At 38.5% G+C, this 17,808-nt stretch overlaps 1 protein-coding gene across 2 annotated transcripts in view; it reads right to left on the bottom strand.

The window, feature by feature from the left end:
• Positions 1-527: 527 nt before the first annotated feature.
• MUC5AC (mucin 5AC, oligomeric mucus/gel-forming) overlaps positions 528-17,808 on the bottom strand; it is a 67,753-nt gene continuing 50,472 nt past the window's right edge. For both annotated transcript variants that reach the window (XM_072985636.2, XM_072985637.2), the window contains exons 34-49: positions 17,414-17,664; positions 15,661-15,844; positions 14,954-15,152; positions 13,602-13,780; positions 12,331-12,400; positions 11,384-11,484; positions 10,367-10,398; positions 9,657-9,837; positions 8,760-8,864; positions 8,017-8,057; positions 7,575-7,697; positions 7,362-7,460; positions 6,187-6,315; positions 4,236-4,281; positions 2,933-3,044; positions 528-1,689 (exon numbers count right to left, since the gene is read on the bottom strand). In XM_072985636.2, coding sequence (XP_072841737.2) covers positions 1,422-1,689; positions 2,933-3,044; positions 4,236-4,281; positions 6,187-6,315; positions 7,362-7,460; positions 7,575-7,697; positions 8,017-8,057; positions 8,760-8,864; positions 9,657-9,837; positions 10,367-10,398; positions 11,384-11,484; positions 12,331-12,400; positions 13,602-13,780; positions 14,954-15,152; positions 15,661-15,844; positions 17,414-17,664 — 2,120 coding nt within the window. In that variant the 3' untranslated portion in view covers positions 528-1,421. The remainder of the gene's footprint in view (positions 1,690-2,932; positions 3,045-4,235; positions 4,282-6,186; positions 6,316-7,361; positions 7,461-7,574; positions 7,698-8,016; positions 8,058-8,759; positions 8,865-9,656; positions 9,838-10,366; positions 10,399-11,383; positions 11,485-12,330; positions 12,401-13,601; positions 13,781-14,953; positions 15,153-15,660; positions 15,845-17,413; positions 17,665-17,808) is intronic.

Here is a 17,808-nt window from a genome sequence, read left to right as displayed (position 1 = left end):
TGTTAGGCCCACATTATATATTAGCCCATCATTAGAAAGAAGAAATCTTTTAGTGTTTTAGGTACATGTACTGGAGTTGAACACCTTCATGACTGAGCAATCATACTTAGAATTGAAATCTGTGTTTAAGGCCAAAGATCAGTCATAAAACAATGTAATATGTAGTTTGACCATACACTGTGTTAAATTTAAGGGTTTTATTATTTTAATTATGTTTTCTTGAGTGCTATTGTTTCAAGTGAAAAGGCAGGGTCAAAAGTGTAATAGATAAAACAAATATTCCTTCTACACTTATTTTGACTTCCGCAGTCTGCATCAGGGCTAGTCCAGCTGATGTCTTGGTTGTGGGCATCTGGCATTCCATTGTGCTACTGTCTATGCTACTTGTAAAAGAAATGCAACTGCAGGAGGAAACAGGATCCTCGGTGTCTCCCACTTGGGCTGCTTTGACAATTACATTGAAACCAGGCAATATGCATTGACACAAGAAGTGTAAGATACAAAGAAAGAAGTAGGTACAACAGTAGCAAAATGCTAATTTTTTAATTAATCATTATTTTTTTAAAGAAAAAAAATTGTAAAAAGGTGAAGTTATCCCCCAACCAGGCATTTGTTCAGGAGTCATTCAGAAGAAAATAGCCTCTAAAGTCTATTTTTCAGAAGCAAATAAATAGTACTGGCACAACATTAAAAAATAATTCATTGTCTTACAACAGGATTTAAATTATTGTTCTATATTGCTATTTTGGTTTACAAAAATTCTTCATATGACCCTTTCGCAAATATAAATGTGTATCCAATCTATTATTCATTCTGTAAACAGTTATACAAAAAACATTCAGATCTTCATAAAATTACTATGTTATTGAAATCATGTAAACAGAGAGTCTTCGTCAGCAGCCACCATTTTTTATTGAGCCTCCTTTTTTGCACAAAAATAAATCTGCAAATACATCTTGTAGTATTGCAGCCCCACATCTTAGAATGAAATTCATAGAAGAAGACATTTGAAATGAAAGAGAGGAAGAACTAATTAGCGAGGCGAGAGCCACATTTTTAAAATGGTGGTGGATTTCCACAGAACATTTTGTGAAACAAAGCTGCAATGAAATGGAATTGGACTCTCTTAATAATGATTGTGCTCCAAAATAACATCTGGCTTGTGCTGGGGGTGAAATAAAAATGATTGCATTCTGTGATAGCTTCCCTCAGATCTAGCCCCTGAGAAGAGTCTCACGTCACCTCTGAATTTTTCTTGCTGAGCACCCTAAAGAAGAAGGAAGAGTGAGGGGAGAGACATTTTCTGTGAACAAAAGTATTCCTCGGTCTTTTCATGGTGCTGCTGTGGATACCTTTCTACTTAAGACAAGATTCATTTTAATTGCTGGTCCTTATTTTTCTTTAAAGATATATTCCAGTCCTTACTGCTGCTTCACTTCTTGCTGCTGCTCTTCTTGTTGCTGCTGTTCTTCCTCCTGCTGCTGCTGCTGCTGCTGCTGCTGCTCTTCTGGTGTGGGCGTGGGCTGAGGAAAGCACTCAGAGCTCAGACAATCACACTCCTCAACATGGATGTAAGAATAATCCGTGGTGGTGCCATCGGCGCAAATCAGGGTCACTTGCCTCTTGCTGGTCTTGACTTCTTGACAGCAGTTGCATGTGTGGTTTATGGCCTGAGCATCAGCTGAATATCTGAGTGGTCACAAAGGGAAGGCAAAGGCTTAGGGGCATGCTCGCTGCAGGATCAAGCCTAGCCACATGGATAGGTTTCACAAGCTTGTAACGATCCTACACACAGTAAGTTTGGCTACCTACCCTGTTTCCCCTAAAATAAGACCTAACCTGAAAATAAGCCCTAGTATGATATTTCAGGATGCTTGTAATATAGGGACATGGTGGCGCTGTGGGCTAAACCGCAGAAGCCTGTGCTGCAGGGTCAGAAGACCAGCAGTCATAAGATTGAATTCACATGACGGAGTGAGCTCCCGTCACTTTGTCCTAGCTCCTCGCCAACCTAGCAGTTTGAAAGCATGTAAATGCGAGTAGATAAATAGGTACCATCTCAGTGGGAAGGTAAAACGGCGTCCCCTAGTCATGCTGGCCATGTGACAATGGAAAAACTGTCTTCGGACAGGCACTGGCTCTACGGCTTGAAAAGCGGGATGAGCACCACCCCCTAAAGTGGGACACGACTGGCCCGAAAATGTCAAGGGGAACCTTTACCTTTACCTTGTAATATAAGCCCTACCCTCAAATAAGCCCCAGTGAAGTGAAACCCCACCCTCCACCATTGTGCTGCAGTCAGAAGAAGATGACTTGACTGCATTTGAATAAACGTAGACTGTTGTCCATGAAAAAAAAATAAAACATCCCCTGAAGATAAGTCCTAATGCGTTTTTGGAGCAAAAATTAATATATTATAATAATATAATATCCCCCTTGTTTTGGGGGAAACAAGGTATTTATTTATTTGTTTGTTTGTTTGTTTGTTTAATGCCACAATGTACTTTCTGTTAACTCCAGGGGAATTGACAAATAGTAAGTGTAATCTTCAGCTCCCTCCAAGTAGTAGTGAATTAGTGAATACTGCTTGTGCAAGCTCCTAAAAAGCACAGCTGCTAGACTGTTTAAATAACAGGATGGACGAGGATTGAGTTTCCAAGGGTTTCTAATGTCTTTGCAATTGTTTTGGACAGTACCATCTTGTAAATCACTCAAGGTACCTGTTAAATGGGCACCTTAGCTAGGACTGAAATGAACTGCTTCACCTGAGGGCCCATCTCCCCATTCCCCATGTCTTGCTAGCCCAAAATTCAACCTAATGGCTTTCTGATCTATTCATTAGACTCCAGCTATTAGAAACAATTAAGACTTCAGAAATCACAAGTGAAAGTAATTTGTTAGAGGGGTGAGAAATGTTCTCTCTTCCACTTACTTTGAAGAGCTACCACAGTGGCCCTCACAATATGTCAACTCAACAGGTAAAGAAGCTTCACAGTCCTTGTGCCTGATGACCTTTTGAATGGATTTTGGTACACAACTCTTCTCTGTGAGGAGACAAAGAAATAGAAATATTAAGAATATAATTGTGTAATTGCCAGTTAACAAAAAGCTGAGGAAGGCAATATAGTATGCTCCCACAAGCACACGTACAGAACCACACACTTATTCTGGAGATGCAGGAGGAAGATAAATGATAGGGTCCACCTAATTTTATGAGAACTTAGCAGGATGATTTTCTTTATGCTTTCAGAAATGCAGAAAAGATGGGAATCTGTGTTAACTTCTTTGAACAGGGTTGGGCAAAGTGAAGTCTTGGGGGTTACATATGGTTTGAAGATATTTTTTTTTCCTAGCAAAACAAATGAATTGCACCCCTGAAGCCTCTAGAAGTGGTGGTTCAATGGTTATAACCCTCTAGTGCTGCTTAATCATTCCTAGCAGCCATTTTTCAAAAATGAAAAGAGACATGCAGCCATGTTTGGTTTCATTAGGCGTGTATGTGTCTCTGTGTGAAGAGTTGTATTTTTTGACAGGCTGTTAGGCCCTCAGAGCTACCTCCTAATGTAGAAAGTGGGTCTCTGGCTCTGCCATGGTTGCCCACCCTGTGCTAGAATATGGGTATGTAAATGTAGCCCTCCAGTGATTGGTGGATTAAAACCCCTGTCAGTTCTGACCATCGACCAAGCTTGGGGCTGATCGAGATAGGAGCTGATCAACATCAGAGGTTTCCTATCTATGTCTAACCAGTGGAACAATTACTGTAACACCTTCTGTATCTAAACACCACATGGTCTAAAAGTCAGAATGGGGAGGGATGGGCTTATAGAGAAGATTGTTGAATTTGCATGTCTAGTGGAATAAATTAGACATTAGGAACAGGAAAGCCTGTGCTGTATATCTGAATACCCCGGGACTTCTCTTAAATGTTATGGTAATTCCAGTTTGTAGCCCCAATTAGAATAAGATCATTGAAGCAGCGGGATTTACATACGAATGTATTTACCATTCATCATTTGCTTCAATAGCTCTATGCTAGCTGTTACTAACATCTGTATTTAGGCTTTCCTTCTACAGCCTGCGCCTATGCTGCAAAGGGACAGGGCTTAACATTTCCTCACTGCTCAAGTAATTTTTATTTGCTTACTTTCCAGATGTAGCTAGCATTTACAGGAGATGTATTCTGGTACATGGCAGGGACATTTTGAGATAAATTTTAATGTTTTAGCATGACTTACGTGGACCAGTGCACACCTTGCAGCAGCCATCGTCAGAAATATGCTCCTAGAAGGACAAAATAGTTTAAGATTTATAGCCAAAGCAATCATATTTACTTGAACAAATGGACTATTTTTTTGTGTCAGTGGGAGATTCACGATGGAATCAGAATTTCCTAGAGGGGTGCAGGCAAAGGCAGATAAATAACATTTGAACCAACAGAACAAAACCATACAGTATTGACCCCTTCAGTTGTTCATTATTTTATTGTAATCTCCCCTGAGATGTTTTTGATGAAGGGTCGGATAGACATATTTTAATACATAATAAGAATAAAATAAATACTGTTTCAATTTATGTATCTACATAAGCCTATTGTCAGGTTAACTTTCTTAAAACTCTTCAGTGACTGTTCTCTTCAGCTATACATGTTTTGCCACTAAGATGTTTTCAAATAACTTTAAAGTTTTGCTGCTTTTAACTATCCTTGAGATTTGTTTGCTAAATGGTGAGATATCTGAAAGACCATTTCTCCTATACAAGCACCTATGATATTCAGGGGAGTAGCTTCTCTCAGTCTCAATATTCTCAAAAGTGCATCTGGTAAAGACCCAAGAGAGTGCTTTTCCTGTGGCTGCTCTCAGATAATGGAACTTCCTCCCTTGGGAGAAGCAGTTGGCCCCTTCTCTCCTCTCCTTCCACCATCAGTTGAAAATCTGTTTTTTTAGAGAACCTTTTGGGGAGCCAGGAGGCAATTGGAGATGGGAGGTCTTTTGAAAGGTATATGTTTAAAACAAAGTTTTAACTGTGCATATCTTATAGTTTGAATCTTAATCAGTTTGTTTCAATAAATTGTTGATTTTAATTTTTTTCTATGCTGCTTTGGGTCCACACTAGGGGAAGAAGATGGGATAAAAATCAATCAATCAAATAAAGAAACAAACAAATAGATTAAAAATATTTATATAAATAATATATAATAAATAATATGGAAATACTGTAACAAGAGTTACGCAACCAGAGGGAAACAAAACTCTCTAGCGATTATTCTGTTTTATACCACGTGCCTTGTTTTATTAGCATACAATCACTCCACTATCTCAGTGAACCTAGCCAGCAAACTAAGGCAATTATTTCAAAGTAGCGATACTGAGTTTTACAGGCGGCAGTCGCTTTCCAATGACAAGGCTTTGACAGGAGTGGTTTGTGGACCTCAGCTTCCACCTAGAGTCAAATTCATTTGCAGTATGCTTAAATACAGGGATACAACTCTCAATTGGTTGGACTTTTTCAAATACAGAAGCCAAACAGCTTCCATGAAGGCTGGCTTGGAAGAAAAGAGAGAAGCAGCATTCCAGAACAGAACTGTTAAAGTCGTTACTAGAGTTACTAGCCACTTTTAGCAAGATTTAATATAATGATATGCTGAAGCTGTTCATAATACATCTGTGGTAGGATGATGCTGAGAGTCCAAAGCTTTCCTGGGAGGGGAAAGATTATCTTTCAATTCATATGCTTTAGTCTAACTGAGACACTTCAAGGCTCAAGTCTGCCTGTAAATCTAGCACTGATTTGGCAGCCCTTCACCGAGTATGTGACTCCTACTTGATACTAGGAATTTAAAAAGTTATAAGTGGCCTGGGAGTATGTAGAGAAGAGCATGTGGGATAAAAAGAAATTTGCTTCTTAATCCATCATAAACTGAATTTCTTTTCACAGTTGTTTAGATACTGAGAACAGGACACAGATTCATTTAACTGAATTGTGATTCGACTGAAATCAGTGGGAAAAATGAGTTAATTGTTACTACATTCAGCAGAATTTATGTTTAGTAAAACTTAGTCTGGATCCAATCCATTGCCTATTGTGACCATCCTAATATAGCCACCAATTCTCCCCCTTGTCTTGGGCAAACTTTGCTTTCATTGGGAAGCAGATCGAACAAACATACAGCTGGTCAGGTAGACTTACATGTTCACAGGTAGATGGGTCAAATGTAGGACATGTTTTCTTGGTAGTGACAAGAACGTACTGGCCATCAATAAAATCACACTCATAGAAGGTGCAGTTGTTTCCTGGTGGGTAATAAGTTTCTCCCCTCTGAAAACAGACAAGAGTTTTAATGGCATTAGAAGTAAGCATGTCTTCTTTATGTCCTTAAAAGTTTTTGAATAAATCACTGAGACTAGTGTTACCCTTTGTAGCCATGATTGTTGGGGATTATGGACATCATACTCAACACATTTGGAGAGCCCCAAATTGGAAAGAGATGATCAATGGAATTATGGGTATTACTTCTAACATGTTATGATATACAAAGGGTAGAAAACTGTCCTCTGTGTAGAGGAGAATGTTCTCCCATTCTTCTGGGTTTAGACGTTTAATGCACTTTTCTATCTCCACTCAGGTCTGTTGAATAGCCATTATTAAACTATAATACCATATTGCTTTTGTTTTTTCCAAGAGCAAGTTGTCAATACCTTGACAGCTAGCATTGTGGGATTACTACCTGCAACAATATAATTTTTGTTGGATTTATTGAAACAAATATGTGATCTAATCAAGTATCCATTTAGATATGTTGAGGTGAACTTGTATTCTCAAACACTTAGGAAGGCTCCCATCAAAGACCAATAATTTGTTATGTTAGCATGTCTGAAGGGAGAACCTGTGCCATCTACAAAATATTGTATTTTAAACAATGTTATCTGGAGTGGATAGAGCAGGTACCTCTCAAGGATCTAATCCTGCAGGACTGAGAAGGATCTCCAAGTCTTTGAGATGCCTGTGTCAGTGATATTATATGTTACCCGCTAACTTGGATTTGTAGTCTAATGAGGCTGTGCTATTGATTGACTATCAGCACTGTCATTTTCACAGACCAAGAACAGACGAGATGTAACTCCTAATAAGGGTTGTTCAACCAGGTAGAATAGAAAGAGTCAGAGATAGCAAAACAGGGTGTCAAAGATAGCAACAAAAAAAAAAAAAAAAAAAAAAAAGAAGAAGAAAAGAAAAGAAAAGAATTTAAGGAGAAATATTTATTGGTTTAAGTTAAAATCTGTTCCTGTTTTTAACAATCTTGCACAAGACACATGACACTGACAAGCATGAGAGATGGACAGTATCCATAATATTTTAGCTACCTGAATAATATGTACACCATTGAGTCCTTGTTTCAACACACAAGCTGCTGCAGTGCAGTTGCCACAACATTGTCCAGGTATTTCTTTGTATTCATAGCCCTGTTTGAGAAAATATAGAAGGAATTTCATAAGTTCAAGGGTATCAACTTTCAGAAGGCAAACTGGTTGTGTGGGTGAATAAACACAATTAAATAACAAAACCATGCTCCTCACCGGTGAACACTTTCTGTTACAGACTTGTGACACACATTCCACCTTGTGTGAGTTGGTTTTTGGGTCTTCTTCAACAGAGCATCTGCATTCTTCACAAAGGCCTCTGGAAACAAGTGCTCCAGGCTAAAGAAATGCAACAGAGAAACTTTAGCAAATACTTCTATTTATTATAATAAATTACAAATCAGAAATGCCATAAAAGCTGAGCGATACTTTTTGTCTCTTGGATGGACAAAACACAGCTGGCTGAATTTGTTAGCTTAAAACATATAGTTTCAGTCAAGTCAAGATAGTAAAATCTCTATTCCTCAAAGTCTTTTATCAATAGAAGGCTTACTAAAAAAAAAAAAAAAAAAAAAAAAAAAAAAAAAAAAAAAAAAACTTCCACACATATTTTACATCTCTACTGATCTGTTATAAAATGGAAATGGGATGCACTTACCTTGTAGAAGATATCATGGTCAACACAACCTGGTAATTTCTCTGTAAGAGAGAAAGGTATAATTGTGATTAAATAACACGTCTTCTCTTGAGTGGTCGAGATAGAATAAGGAGGTAAACGAACCATGAAATACCACAGAGGGAGGAGCATGCTCTAGTTTCTCATGGTTCAGGAAAGATCCTTGATAAATGTGGTCATGTGCATTACAAAATGAATTGTTCAGGTAAAATATCTCAGAGCATGCAGGGGGAGGGAAAATTTTAGACAGGCTCGTATTCTGACATTGGAAGCCTCCAAATAATTCTACCGGGTGCTGGCTAGATTTCTCACTTCTACAAATGTTGCAATGAGAAGTCATAGCAGCATAAGCCTATCAAAAATTAACAATTTGGGAGAAAATACATTTAGAAATGGGTGTTAGAAAAGGAAAAAAAACCTGCAATTTAAAAATATATTTAGTATACATATGAGAACTCAGAGGAAGATTATTTTTAAAAAAACATCATAGATTATAGCAGAAATAGAACAGAATAGCCTGGTGATTTACACATGAGAATGTCATGGATAAGGAATAAATGAGAACAAAACAAACGAATTCCTTCATCTGAATTTCATGGGATTGGCTATGTTTTCTGCCTATGCATACGTGCATGTTTGTTTGTATGGGGTGGGGGAGACAAAACAAGAAAGAGAAGATTGACTAAATCCAATACAACCTTCTCTACTTGTGGCACAATACTTACCACAAGTTGTGTTAATGCAGCAGCCTCCTGGCAGATTTTGCTGTTTTAAGACATATCCCGTTGGGCAGACCTCAATAGATTTGGAACAATATGTAGTGTTGCACACTATGTAATATAAGGCAAAATGGGAAGAGAAAGAAGAGACCATGAATTAAATAAACAGTTCAAGATATTTTCACAGCACTTCAGTGAATACTGAAGACAGTCATGCTGCCCAGTGTTATTGTTGTGGATCTTGTGGTGATTAGATGAATGCAATTCAGTCTATACTGAAGAGGTATGTCTTTGCATGGGGAACAACAATTAGAGAGAGAGAAACTTCTTTGAATTCTTAATCTACTCTTACTTATACCAACTTTCCTTTAAGTTAGACTGATACACTTTGGTTTGCTGATCTCACTTCCTCCGCCATAGCTCTCAGTATCTCTAACTCAGTCAGGTTAGGACTAAGATTCCTATAATTCTTGGAAGGTGTGTTTCCATTATACACAATGAGTTGGATCTTCAACAGATGGAAGGGCTCCTTTGTTGTGCAGGAGGCTCCACACATGCACACATACATGCACATGCACACACGTACATGCACGCATGCACACACACACACACACACACACACACACACACACACACACACACACACACACACACAGAGAGAGAGAGAGAGAGAGAGAGAGAGAGAAGACACCTCCAACTATTTTAGGAGAATTTGACTTTTCCCCCACTTAGGAAGGTCCCTAGACCTCATTGTAGCATTGAGAGAGGGGCTGGAAAGGATTGTTGTGGTGAGAGAGGTAGAACAGAGGCATCCACCACCAGCAGCCTAGCTGCCTAAATCACCTAAATCTAGATCTAGCCAAATACATATTTTGTTTCAAGCAAATGAGGACATATACTTACCACAGCTTAGATGAGGACAGCATTTGTCTTCAGGTGTCATTACTGGAACAGGTACAAATCCTTCATGTGGGCAAGATGCTGGAGTAGATAATATTGGGCATTGCTTTGGTGTACACCGCACCACAAGAGAGTATTTTTCACAAGTGCACTCTTGACAATTGCTGGTCCAGGTTTCTCCAGGCTGTGAAAAACAATGGTTTGGGGTTTTTTGTTTTGTTTTGTTTTGTTTTAAATCAGACTTATTTACTGTATTCCTAAATAGCCTACTGGGAGATTATACTCAAAAGAGTTATATTAAGATTGCAATCTTAGCATCTCCCATTTCTGTGCTCCTGCTGCTAATGGCTGTTAGTGGTACAATGACAGAAACCTTTGCTGCTGTCATGTACAGACACAATACAACTTCTGAGACTTACATAAATCTCAAAAATGTTTAGTTTCACAAAGAAATTGAGTTATTGTTCTCTGCCATCAAATCCATTCTAGTTTACAGCAACTCTAGCAGGGGTTTCAAGGTATATGAGATAGTTAAGGGGTGGCACTGCCAGTGCTACCTCTCCTTCCCCCATTAGTTCAGCTATGGCTGAACAGGAATTTTAACCCAGGTCACCCGAGTCCTAGTCTGACACTCTATCCACTACACTACCCTACCCTGACCTTTGAGATTACTCCTCTTAATTTCAAGTGATATTATGGTTTTTGATACTTACTGATTTGGGCATCCCGTCTGGTCCTGTACAACCTGAAATAAATTTAAGAATGGAGATATTGCACACTGATGGTATTAAAGAACCCTGGGTCTATTTTAGCTACCACAGAGGTCACCGATTTGCAGACATATCATGAAATCTAATATAGTTAACTTAGTCTTTTTGAGGCAAATGGCATTGTAATGGTGTTTGGTGATTTGGAAGTTTTGTTGAGTCTGAACTAGTTGAGGAAGGTGCCTGAAGCAGTCCATAATAAAGTAACCGAGGAAGCGATGATTAAAGTTTTAATGCAGAACTAATACTGGAAGATGTTCAGCCTGCAAGGCATTCAATCTAGAACAGATTGAATACTCTGGAAAGGCCACTGTGTACCGTACAGTATTCCCCAGGTAAAAAGAACACTTGGTAGGATGCCTTGTTTAATTTTATTTATTTATTTATTTATTTATTTATTTATTTATTTATTTATTTATTTATTTATTTATTTATTTATTTATTTATTATCCCGCCTAATAAATCCTGCCACTCTGAGCAAAAGTTTCTCTGCATTTCACTGCCCCTCTCTTTCTTTTTTTAGGGGTGGGGCAAATCTTGCCCATTATTCTCAATAATTACAAAACATTCACATCTACCATTAAAAAAAAAAAATCCCACCTGAAGTCTGAGATGCATTGTTTCCCACTCAGTTCCTTATGAGAACCAAAAGCTATAAAACAGCTTATTTTAATTGTTTCATTGTGCAGAGCAGCAACTGTTGTCAAATACCCTTTCTCCATACATAATACTGCGATTGTCACTGAGGTGAAGATTGCCATGAATGAGTAACTGCTGTTCTTTTTTAATGGGAAACCCCTTGTGCTTGGGTTTCCCAGGACATATCCATTTTGCTGCTACAGCCTTGGTTGAACTGACCTGGGCTACACCCTTATTGGCAGAATGCTCAGGAAACCCACCCACCTCTTACTGCTGTAGAGGGTCACTTCGTCTTTTTTTTTTTTTTTTAAAAAAAATACGTACCACACTGAGAGACACAGATATCCCTGTAGTTGCTGAAGAGTTGGGTTCCATTTGGACAGAAGCAACCTTCAGCTATTCCACTGCCATTGTGATAAATTGCACTACGATGAAAAACAGGCATAGTCAGTATCCTCACAACTCAGACACCTCACCTGTCCCTTAATTCTTATCACACACAAAAAAAAGGATAAAGGGAAAAGAGCACACACATACTGTACTTGGTTAGCAGAGTTTAGTAGGAAATGTTTTCACTTGTTGCTAAGGTAAAAGGAGTGCCCTGTGATCCTTGGGCTGGGGGCTGATGCATTGTTCTGAAGGTGAGGGGGAGTCATTCTCCCTGTCTAGACCATGAGCTGCTACTTGATGAAAGCCACAATAATCCTATTTAATATTAAATAGTAGTGGAAGGGACAGTATGTCTTTAAAGTAGTAATACAATCATTAGTTAACCTCTAATTTACTCCATCTTTTCACAAAATAACGTTGGTTAGTTGGTTATGTGCCCATCAAGTCAGAACCAACCCTATTTTCTCAAGGTAAGTGATATATTTTTACTAGTTCCACTCCTCCAGTTAGTTTCCATGGCCAAGTGAGGATTTGAACCCTGGTCTCCAGAGTCCTATTCCATCACTACATCACACCGAATACCTCATAAAGTGGTGTAAATCTGTGAAAACATGCTTTTACTATTCAGAGAAATGTGCCCCAGTGAGAGGTGATGATTAACCCAAGATCAGAGGGTATGTTTTATGGCAGTCCAGGAGTTTTAAACCATTTCTCCCTGATTCATATCTGGCATACTGTCTGCTATATAACATTGGCTTCAATTCAGAGCTTAGGTACTTTCTGGGGCTACAGCTCCCCAAATTCCAAGTCTGGTTTTTATCCTTTGCCTTAACTGCTAGAGTAAAATAGATTAAATACCACCACCACCCATATCCTCTTACCTGTTATGACATGTGGGAGGGTTGAGAGGACCACATGGATCGTATATTTTGCCTTCAGGACATGTGTATGCTGTAAGTGTCAAGAGAAATGAACAAACGTAAAAACTTAAAAATATATTTTCTTATATTATGCATATGCAGCTAAATCTGTGTATACTAAACACATTCTCCTTTCCTCCACATATGCTCACTCATTTAAATTTACTCAAATTGTAAGGGAGGGAAAGTAAGACAAAGCAAACAGAAATAAGCACAGTCAACAACAACCTTGTGCTAGATGGCAATCACAGGAAAAAGTGTTCAGTGAAACACCCTGTAATTGTACATGCCTCTTGGTCATATAATAATTTTTATTATCCACATTGGTGTGCTAATTTTAATGGGCCAACCACAAAGGCAGAAAAATGGGTGCAAGCTTTCGAGATCTCTAGATCAGGCAAGCTTCTTACAGAAACCTGCTTGGAGGAGATGACTGGTTGGTGGGAGGATGAAGTGAGACATTGGCAGGGAAGAGAGCAAAAGAACACCCTGCTTTCCTGTTGAAATTAGGTGTCTGCAAGATATCCTGAATGACAGCTGAGAGCAGAAAACATAAAAAGGCTTGGTTTTCCCCCTTTTTGCAAATAGAAAATCAGCTGTGAAGTCATCATTGTCTCCACTCTGCACAATGGGTGCAGTCTCCGTTCTCAGTGGAAAATGAAGAGGAAAGACCTAGACTTTTATTTTAAAAACTGGAGATAATTTAAGATGATGGCCTAGAATTAAAACAAAAAAAATAAACACTGAATAGAAAACAAATTAGGCAGCTTTTCTAGTGACTGAAAGGGATGAAATTTTGGTAAATAAAACCCCAGTTTTATTTTGTGTAGACCCTGCTGTTTTAGCTAAACCTAGTATTGTCCTTTTTGTTAGGATGGGGGGGAGGCTTTTCTATTGGACTAATATGGATCTTGGAGTTTTCCTATTGCCATTGCAGCTGCATTTGGTTTCACTTTTTACTAAGCATGCTTCCTGTGAATGGGGACACTTGATGGATCCTTGTAATTATTGATGGGAATGCTATCTCATAGCCAAATACATCAGAAACCACATCTAGGCTCTGGATAGCATTTATAAGGTTAACACCCTTCATACTGCCACCAGTACACAATGAAATGTGTCCTCTCTGTACTTTCCAAGTTTGATCCATTACTGTGACATAGCAGCATTTAAAGAATTCCCATATAATTTATAAGTGGATTGTGCCATTGGTTAGACACTCCAGAACTTACGGCATTGACCCTTGGTCTTTGACCTCCAATCAAGACAAATGCCTCTAGAGGCACAAAGAGAGGCATATATCTCCAATCCGGAACACTGCATGGTGGTATTTGTCATGTGGCAAGCATCAAAGAGACACCCTTTGTGGAAAGGTTCAGGGGGTATGACGTCATGGCAATCTATGAAGATGCTGTAAAGGTACCAGACATGCTTGACATGAAAATACATTTAAAACAAAACAAAACTAATAGTACAACTGTAATCTCATTTTATGGGAATTTTCGAGGCCCATAGATTATTTTTAAGAGAGAAAAGAATGGCTGGGAATCTGAAATTCCCAGAACTTAAATGTGTATTGAGATTGTATCGAAGAGTACTAGGGCAAAAGCCAGCTTTTACTCATTTAAAGTGTAGGCGTCTGAAAATTGTGTCTTCACAGACTATGGTACAGAATTGTGGGCTTTATTCGGCATTGTCCCTCTGTTCTCAGAAGGCTCTTTAACTCAGCTGAGATCTCCATGAAAAGAAGGAGCAGAAGGTGAGTTTTCCTAATAAACCCTTCCCTGATTACCCTTTGCACCCTCCCAATCTCTTCCGGAGGAAAGAAATAACTCAGGAGGTGGCATCTCCATGCAGCCTTTTCCCATCCCCACTGTCCTGCATTGAAGCTGCTTCTGGAGAAAATTCTTATAAGGACATACAACCCAGCATTGTCCCCAAGAATAAAATATACCTAAACACATAGCAGAAGTGCTTCTTTCTCCAGGAAATGTATATATGTTTTTAATGTGCAATACAAATGTGTTTGTCGTGTCTCTTTTGCTGCCTATATTATGGTTATATAACGTTTCTAAAAACCCAATTTCTAATAACAGTGGGGATGTTGTAATATTGTGGTCTTTTGATTTTTCATGGTTTGTTCCTGGGTATATGCTTGTGGGCTTGATGTGAAGTCACATCTCACTCCAGACATTGGGCCCTTGCTGCTGGAGGTAAGAGTGTTTAGATTATCCACTGGATTTATATTTCAAATAGTTGTACTTCTTAATGCAATCTAGTACTATTTATGCCTGATCAAAACCCATTTTAGCAGGGCTTAACCTAAGAAAATGTACATAAAACTGAAACTTTAAAGTGCCCAATGTTGAAAACAAAGGACAAGATCCGTAGCTGAGGCTTATGTGACTTCAGTACTACTTTGAAGAATATCCCCCTCTCACTGAATTCCCCTGCATGACGATCAACCCTCTTCATTAAAGAGAAAATCACACACTTCTCTTCCTCTTTTGTAGGCTACTGTAATTATTATATTTTCCATCTGGGAAAAAGTAAATTGAGGCTAGAAAAGCAAATCTCATCTTACTCGCTTAAGATCAGATCGCAGAGAGTGTTTGGAGGACAGGTTGGTGGTGGGCCTGTTGTGGGTCCAGGAGTAGGTGGTGGTCCAAAGCAGTGGTCTCTCTTGTCCTCTGGGACTCTCCAGTAGGGAGCCATGTGGGAACAGCTGGTTATTTTGCCATCTGGTAAGCGACAATCATCTTTTCTATCATTGGTGCAGGTGCCTGAATGGACGGGAAAAACATGATCAGACAAGAAAGCTAATTTCACATTCAGGTCAAATGATACGCTAAAATTGCAGAAATTTGAAGGATTCTTGACAGTTTTACGAAGAGCTCACTAATCAAATATTCTCTTTTCTTTAAAAGTACATTTCTGGTGTTGTTCTAATCTTATATCAGTATCCAGAATATTGAATAATGAAACACAGATATAATTTTGAGAGCGCTATAACAAAAAGGGCAAAAGACAGTGGCACTTCTAAAAAAAAAAAAAAACCAAGCAAACAAATGAAACAAAGCAAAACAAAAGGAAATGAAAGAAAAACCAACCAACCAACCAACCAACCAACCAACCAACCAACCAACCAACCAACCAACCAACCAACCAACCAACCAACCAACCAACCAACCAACCAACCAACCAACCAACCAACCAACCATTGCAAAATGGAAACAATTGTTTGGAAAAGATTGTTAAACTGGTAATTGACTACAAATCTAACTTTCTTACCACATTGTCCTTCGGTATTATTCCCAAATTTGTCATATGGAAGTTTTATTGAGAAGATTAAACCACTGAACATCATGGTAGCCCCAATCTTTGGAATCTCAACCAGCATATTGACTCCCACCATGGAGATAAAAATGCCATTTTTGTGGAATCCTGGGTTCACAATCTTATTGTTGAAGTAGATCTGCAAATGAGATTGATTTTTACATCTGTGAGGAACTTTAACTTTTACTGTAAAAGTAATATATTTACCCCCTTTGCACAAGTTTATTTTATACATTTAGTGTTTTTGTTCATTAATTTTCTTTCCTCTCTTTTCACTACAATCATACTCAAAGCGGTCAACAATAAAATACAAAGAAAATAAAAAAGTCATCATTAAAATGAAAATGAAAGCATAACAAATAAAATTTCATATTACATCATAAAAATCTATTAATAAGAAAGAAATATCAGTATTCACCTGTTTAAAAACTATTCTAGCGGCAAGCTAGCATGAATGCCAGCAGTCTTGTCAGAATAAAAATGTATATACTTGATGTTACTGAAACAGCATTGATGGACCTTGTCTTCCTCTGTTATGAAGGAACACAACCTGAGAGCAGCCATCTCTTGTGCTCCTACTAAGTATCCTTTGAAGGGTTAAATTGGATTATATAGCACATTTTGAGAAGTGCTCCTCAAATGGTGAAAGATGTCTGTTTGTCATAGCATGACTTTTCTTATCTACCTGTCTTATATTTGATGTGTTTCTTTGCATGCATGCATGCATGCATGCATGCATGCATGCATGCATGCATGCATGCATGCATGCATACATACATACATACATACATACATACATACATACATACATACATACATACATACATACATACATACATACATACATACATACATACATACATACATACTTTACTGTTTTGTAGCCATTCAGGCTGTACATAAGAACATAGATTAAACTAGTCTTGAAAACAGTATTTGAAATCTAATGTAATGCACATAAACAAGCAGAAGCATAATACAATAACATCAATAAAATAAAAAATAAGCATTCTCCAAAAAATTAACAAGATGTGAAATTAACTTGGAGAATTTGTGAAGCAGGCAGTAAGTTCTGTCTCTCCATGACTCGTTTAAATAATTTTGCAGTCCTATAGGATATATAGTAGTCTCTGCCAACTAGCAGGAATAAAACTACACATAAAGAGGAAATGTTCTAGATCTCAGTTGTTAAAGAGTTTAAGGTATTGCTCCCTCAGATCTGCATACAGAAGATATTCTGTTAGAAGATGTTGCCTCTAACTCTCTCAGGACAGAGGAAGGAACCCAGAAGCCCCTAATGCTCAAAAGAAATCCTTCTGCTTGGTTTTGTGCAATTTTTTTCTTTAATGCCCTGTACCACAGACCACCTATTAAGTAGAGTCTCGCATTCCCGGGAGGAACATTTGGGGAGCTGGTTGTGAGCATTGCTAAGCACACAGGATATGAAGCCTCCACCTACTCCATCCAGATCTGTGGATACAGTCTATTGTATTTTCTTCAAATAAGCCCAGTCTTATAAAGATCTCTTCTCTGCTAAGTGTCATGGAGTTGGGGAACCATTGGTCCTTCAGAAGGCCTTCCATCCTCAGAAGCCCCAGTTTGCAAGGCCAATAGCAAGGATTTATGGAAGGTGGGCCAAAGGTTCTCTAAGCTGAAATGTGGGAATGAAGGGTAAGAAAGTACTTAAGAGATTTTGCACAATATTTACCTTGTTGGCTTCTACTCCATTAAAGTTTTTGCGGGTTAGTACTACGACTGAAGAATTGTACTCCACAATGATAGACTGAGGACAGGAGAGACCGTCTTCTGCATCACAGAAGTAATTATCTATTAGAACTCTGAAGTTGTCATATTTAGGTATGATCTGCTGCACCAGCACGTAAGTGCAGTTGTCCAAGAAGGTGTAATACGTTCCATCAAATGTGATGTAGTGAGGATCACCCCAGCCGCTACAGACACCTGAAAAATGAGGGGAGTGGAAGTCAGTGATGGGGGGTACCAACAAGCCTTTAACAAAATTTTTTAACAATGATGTGAATCACGTGGATTGCTGAATAGCTCAGTGGCTTCGGTCTCTGGCTGTGAAGCCAGAGGTTGGGAGTT

The sequence above is a fragment of the Pogona vitticeps genome, chromosome 1, assembly GCF_051106095.1.
Source record: "Pogona vitticeps strain Pit_001003342236 chromosome 1, PviZW2.1, whole genome shotgun sequence".
Taxonomy (NCBI): Eukaryota; Metazoa; Chordata; class Lepidosauria; order Squamata; family Agamidae; genus Pogona; species Pogona vitticeps.
This window is presented reverse-complemented; position numbering and strand designations above follow the sequence as displayed.